The sequence below is a fragment of the Natator depressus genome, chromosome 2 (assembly GCF_965152275.1).
Source record: "Natator depressus isolate rNatDep1 chromosome 2, rNatDep2.hap1, whole genome shotgun sequence".
NCBI lineage: Eukaryota > Metazoa > Chordata > Testudines > Cheloniidae > Natator > Natator depressus.
The window spans coordinates 44,085,384-44,091,383 of record NC_134235.1 but is presented as its reverse complement, the minus strand read 5'-3'; the positions used below and the strand labels follow the sequence as shown (position 1 = coordinate 44,091,383).

The 6,000-nt window shown below is 40.0% G+C and overlaps 1 protein-coding gene across 5 annotated transcripts in view; it reads right to left on the bottom strand.

Moving 5' to 3' along the window:
* Positions 1 to 6,000, bottom strand: part of RUNX1T1 (RUNX1 partner transcriptional co-repressor 1) — a 140,781-nt gene that overhangs the window by 57,971 nt on the left and 76,810 nt on the right. For all 5 annotated transcript variants that reach the window (XM_074944108.1, XM_074944107.1, XM_074944110.1 and 2 more), the window contains 2 exons: positions 4,168 to 4,409; positions 876 to 965 (listed from right to left, as the gene is read on the bottom strand). In XM_074944108.1, coding sequence (XP_074800209.1) covers positions 876 to 965; positions 4,168 to 4,409 — 332 coding nt within the window. The remainder of the gene's footprint in view (positions 1 to 875; positions 966 to 4,167; positions 4,410 to 6,000) is intronic.

The following is a 6,000-nucleotide window of genomic DNA, read 5'->3' as shown; positions in this document are numbered from 1 at the left end:
GAGCAGCAAAAACCTCAGATCTCAGTGGCGAACAGAACAATGCAAAAGGAAATGTCCCGAGAACACAAGATCATGGGATCAGAAAGCCACTGAAGTTCAGAGACAACAGTTACTGACAGTCAAGGAAAGGTAGAATATTCTTCTTGCGTGGTAGGGGGACCAGGTTTTCTATGCTGATCTCCATCCCACACAATTTTATTGGCTTTATTAATTAGCTGCATTGGGTTTTGGATAACTTTTTTACATTTGCAATTTGTTTTTTTTTCTTTGTTTACACTTAAATAGCAAGATATACAAGTCACCACTGGAGGCAATGGATACTGCCCCCTGCCATTTGACAGATAAATAAAAGCTTTTGTAGCTATGACCCGAGTCATGTGAGTGGGGTCAGAAAATAAAGATCAGATGCTTATTAGCCCTCCTGTGTGTCATATTCTTATCATGCAGGGAGAGTATGTTACATGCCATGAAAAGGTAAAGCAACAGGTGTCCACACTACCCCTAATTCAGTGCAAATTGGACATAGCCAAATCTAGCCTTCTGAATTTACATCAGCATTATTGAGTGCATAATTGGGTTCCAGGATTTAGCTCATAAAAAGCCTCTCAATACAGTCACCTTTAACATAAAAATAAAAAAGAAACCACATAGTGTGTACAAAATATGGGAACTAACAACTTCTGTGAATAGTTAGAAATGGTCAGAAAGAAAATATTTACTCTAATGGAGTTTCATCCATTAAACTATGGAAAGGAGCCTTTATGCGTTAGATTCATTTTCCCGACTCTCTTTAAAAAGAAAAACTTTAACATACATCTGTGACCTAGCAACAATATGGTTTGAAATAGTTTCCAGATCATTGAACTGTGCAATACCTTCAAAAATGGGATGACAAAAGGTCGCAGTGGGAAGTTAGTAGCTTCTTGCAGTTTGGAATGAAATTCTTCAATTGTCAAAGTAGAATTCTGTAGAAGGAAAAAAAATTCTGTCTTGGTGACATAAACAATGAAAACACTTAGCAAGAGAAATGATAGCCAAAATATTCTGTACAAAAATTTTGCTTAATACCATGTTCCTCCTAATGCAATATCAGAAAATTATGCATGTTACACAGTAAGTAAATATACTCATCTAAAAATATAGATGTAACTACATCTGAACACAGTTTCACTGCAGTGGGAGTGAATCATTTTACAAACAATCCATTTCTTAAGTATATAAAGAGCAGCACTGAACTCTCAGACATTCATTGTTCATGGCTTGAAGCAAGGGCGTGAGCATCCAGAGTGCCAAGCACTTCTTATATGGTGATAAACACCCTCACCTCCCCTGGATTTCAAAGAGTTAAGGGTGCTTGCTTTTCAAACAGAATTTGCTTAATCCACATAGAATAGGAGGCACCATGGCAGTACAAACGCAATTGTTAAATTTAAAATGGTGCCCACTATATTTTAATTCTGAGTAGAGGATTGGGAAGTAACAGGAGCATATTAACGTATGTATTATAGGTGTATATAATTAACTTTTTAAAGACACTTATTCCTCATCCGTTGACAAATATATCTCAAAATTACTAAATCACATCCAGGATTATATCGTACACTAGACAACCATACTCAGCAGAATTTTTTACTACTTACATTCACTTGTACCTGTGCAAACCCATGCAAGGCAGTTCAGAGTGCAGGGAAATCACAAAGTTGTCACTGAAGGCATAATTTGAGGACAATGGGCTGCACAGGTCTAACTGAATAAGCAGGACCTCTGTTATAGGTGATGAGGTTTAAGACAGAAAAGGTCCCAGCTAGATTTCCAGAGCCCAGATGGCATTTGGCAAGTTAGAAAACAGTGCTACTTATAAACAGAGGAGCACACCTGATAAGGAAATAATTGAGAAACAATAACATGGAATCCCACAAAGCCACCCTTAGGGTTCCATTTTTCAAAGCAGAATCAAAGCAGAAGTAAGTAAGCCTAAAGTTGAAGCTGTAGTTACTAAGCATGGAGAACTGTCACCTTCAAGCACACATTCCCCAGATGCTCATTACATTTTACAGACTTTGACTCCACTGTTGTTGCCAGTTACCTCAGCCATGCAAGACAATTTCCCTGGCACACAGCTAATTCTACATTTCTACTGAAGTCAATGGGAGTTTGGGGTATGTAACTAAATGCACAGTAGGGCTCTTTGCAAGTCATGGAAGCATAACAACATTTAAGTTACACCGTCTAAGGTGCACTTTTAGTTCATAGTTGTTGTTGGTTTGTTTATTTATCATGGTACTGACCAGATTTATTTAGTATTGTACAAAAACATACAGAAGTATGACATCTGTGGCCTAATGACAGGTTTCAGAGTAGCAGCCGTGTAAGGTGCCACAAGTACTCCTTTTCTACCTGTGGCCTGATATTCAGTGGTGGTAGCACTTGCAGCTCCAGATGAAGCAGTGGCAACTGAAGTGGTAACATCTGGAAATCAGACCACGAATTTTTATTTTCTAGTATATCCAAGCCCTGCTGAATGAGCTATATAGATTTACATGGGAGGCAACATTGTCAGTGGTAATAAGAAGAAACCTGAGTTCAATTTCTAGTGCTGTCACAGGATGGTAAGTGATTATGGGCAAGTCACTTGACCTTTCCACCTTTTAGTTTCTTTGTCAGTAAACTGGGAAAGTTATTCAAGATGTACTGAGAAACAGCATTGTAAAAAGTATTCAGAGTAGCAGCCGTGTTAGTCTGTATTTGCAAAAAAAAAAAAGGAGTACTTGTGGCACCTTAGAGACTAACGAATTTATTTGAGCATCCGATGAAGTGAGCTGTAGCTCACAAAAGCTTATGCTCAAATAAATTTGTTAGTCTCTAAGGTGCCACAAATCCTCCTTTTCTTTTTGTAAAAAGTATTATTTCTACATACCAGGAATTCCATACACGTACCATTATAAAAACATGATATACAACTGCAATACACTGGCTTAGCACATTAAATCCCTCTTGCAGCTGGCCTAAGTGACTATGGACAGGGTCTACGCTGGAAAAGGTTATAACGATACCGGCAAATCCTCCTAGTGTACATTAAGCTTATATTAGCAAAAATGGTTTTGCTAGTACAGTAGAACCCCTATTTTACAAACCAATTGGAGATTGAGGAGCTCATAAAAATAAAAAAAATCATAAAATTAAGCATCTCAAAATTACTGTAGGCATTGTGCATAGGTTGCAGTATGGTACAATGCACTGCCTTCTTCTCTGCCTCTTGTCTTTCAAACGACGGCAAAGCAATTTCCAATACACTAAACACATGCTGACTTTTTCCTTAATCAACATCACTTTTGTTATGCAATTTTTTCATCACTGGGAAAAATGGTTTGTATAACTGGCCATTCGTAAGATTGGTGTTCATAAAATCAAGGTTCTATTACAGGGGTTCTCAAACTTCATTGCACCGTGACCCCCTCCTAACAACAAAAATTACTACATGACCACCAGGGGAACAGAAGCCTGAGCCCCACCGCCCCGGCGGGGGAGGGGGCAAAGCTGAAGCCGAAAGGCTTCAGCCCCAGGCAGAAGGCCTGTAACCTGAGCCCCATTGCCCAGGGCTTGGGCTTTGGTCCCAGGTGGAGGGGCTTTGGCTTTAGCCCCGGGCCCAGCAAGTCTAAGCCAGCCCTGGCGACCCCATTAAAATGGGGTCGCAACCCACTTTGGGATCCCTACCCACAATTTGAGAATCCCTGTTCTTTTACATAGTTTATACAGATTTCCATGCAAAATAAGCTATACTGTCAAAAGCATCTTTATACTGGTATAACTGCTCTACATAAGGTTTTCTGCCAGTTTAGACATGTTTTTATTTATTCATTTATTTTAAATCACACCCCGAACTGAAATTACTATACTGGCAAAAGTTTCTAATGAAGACCTGGGCTGAAACAGCCTACTACTTACTGACAGCTAGTAGATACTTCTATTAGCTCTAATGGCAGGGTGCAGGGAGGCAGGTTCTCACAGGGAGGCAGGTTCTCACGGTCCCAAGTTCCATACTCCCAGAATAACCACATTGCATGCATGCATGAATGTTCATTACACAACTACTAATAAATCTTCCAATTTTTAAAGTTAAAATCTACTATGAACAAAAAAAGATAATAGTCACTGTTATTTGCTTACCACAAGTCCTAGCACAAGGGTACGTACTCTCTCCCCAATCTCTGGTGAAATGTCATTGCCAAACTGCTGTAAGGTTGTAAGAAATCTCTTCAGTTTGCTGAGTTGCCTTGCTCCACAAGCTGGTGGTAACTGCTGATTAGCCAGAGAGGATGAAGAGGAAGATGATGGCCCATTGCTAAAGCCATTAGGTGGAGATGGAGCTCCATTTAATGCTGTTGGTGAATGGCTAGTGCCATTGGTTACTGGTTAGAAGAAAATGGAAAGAAAGAACATTTATAAGCTTAAAGTTTTCTGTGTTTCACCTCAAAATTGATTGTGTAACTCTGAAAATATGAAGTAGCTGATATTTTGATTCCATTGGTATAATTAAAGATAATTAGTCTTTTGATAGAATGACTCTCCACAGTTCATGTATCTTGCACAGAAGCTGGTAATAAATGGTGTATGGATTTGGATAGCACTAGCTTTCATATGCACACATGCCAGACACCTGAAATGTTTTCAGACCAGAACAAACATCATTTGGAGGTCAGTCTTTTGTCATGGGCTTATATTAGTGTAAAATTTTTTTTAAAATAAACTGCTCTAGAAAGAGTACACATATATTTAGTGGAGGCTAAGTTTATCTCTGAACATTTTAAATCATGTTTTGTACACACACCGGACAGCTGTGTTTATAAAAACAGGACTTTCAAGTTTTAACCTTATGCCACCCAATTAGAAGACTATTTTCTTTCACACATATTTTGTAGTCACTAACATACAGAAAGATGGATTTGTATAAAAAGATGCAACTGGTGCAATGTTCACTGTGAATTTATTGTTAAGATTGAAGGCTTGTAGCCAAGTCTCTGGACTGGGCCTTGGGAACAGATATGGATTTTCTTTCCTGGCTCTACCTCAGACTTCCCACATGGCCTTAGACTTAGCCTCTTCATGTCGCAGTTCTCTTTCTATAAAACAGGTCTGACAGTACTTCCCTACTGCACAGTGCTGTTGTGTGGAACCTATTAAACGATTGTGAAGTGTTCCGATTTTGTGGTAATGGGGGCCATGTAAGCACCTTAGACAAATATTATCATCATCATATTATTAATGATCAAATAAGAGGCTATAACTCACACATATTTAAGAGAGAAGGGGGACTTGCTTTAGGGTTGCTATGCTAGCCTGTTTAGTTTTGAAATTCTTGTTCTCATTCTCCAGAAATGTACCAAATTAAGGCCATCTTTTTCCCCATACAGACCTACCCGGAAACAGTCATCCAAGCAGAGTGTAACTGCTGTGGGTTTCCTACTTTAATAGCCAGAGCAGCAAAGGATGAGTTTTGGGGCAAGGGATGGTCCACATATTTTAGGGCAGATGGGCCCCAACTGGGATACTCTATCTTCTTGTGCAGATTACACTAGCATTTAAGCAACAGACCTTAACAAAAGTTAGTGCAGAACAGCTGTGCCCTGGAGGGGCACAAAAGACTGTACCTCTGGTGACGCTGTTCCTCACACACAGGAGCGAACAATATATTCCATCTAGTGTGGTGGCACCATGGCCATCCTTAGGCATACGTGGCTGCATAGGGCACCCAAAAATTTGGGGCACCCCTGGATCTTAGTGTCCCCCCTTGCACCTCTTCCTATCCCTGTTCTGACCCTTCCTGCAGGCTCCCACCACAGTGGCCTGCTGCAGCCTGGTGAGTCTTCCTCTGGAGGGGATCTAGTACTGAAAAGTGAAAAGGCCTTCCAGCCTGCCAGACCTATTGCACAACATTGAAACTGTTAAAGAGCCATTCAAGTGGTAATGAAACCATTTAACATGCATTTGCCAACCCCCAGG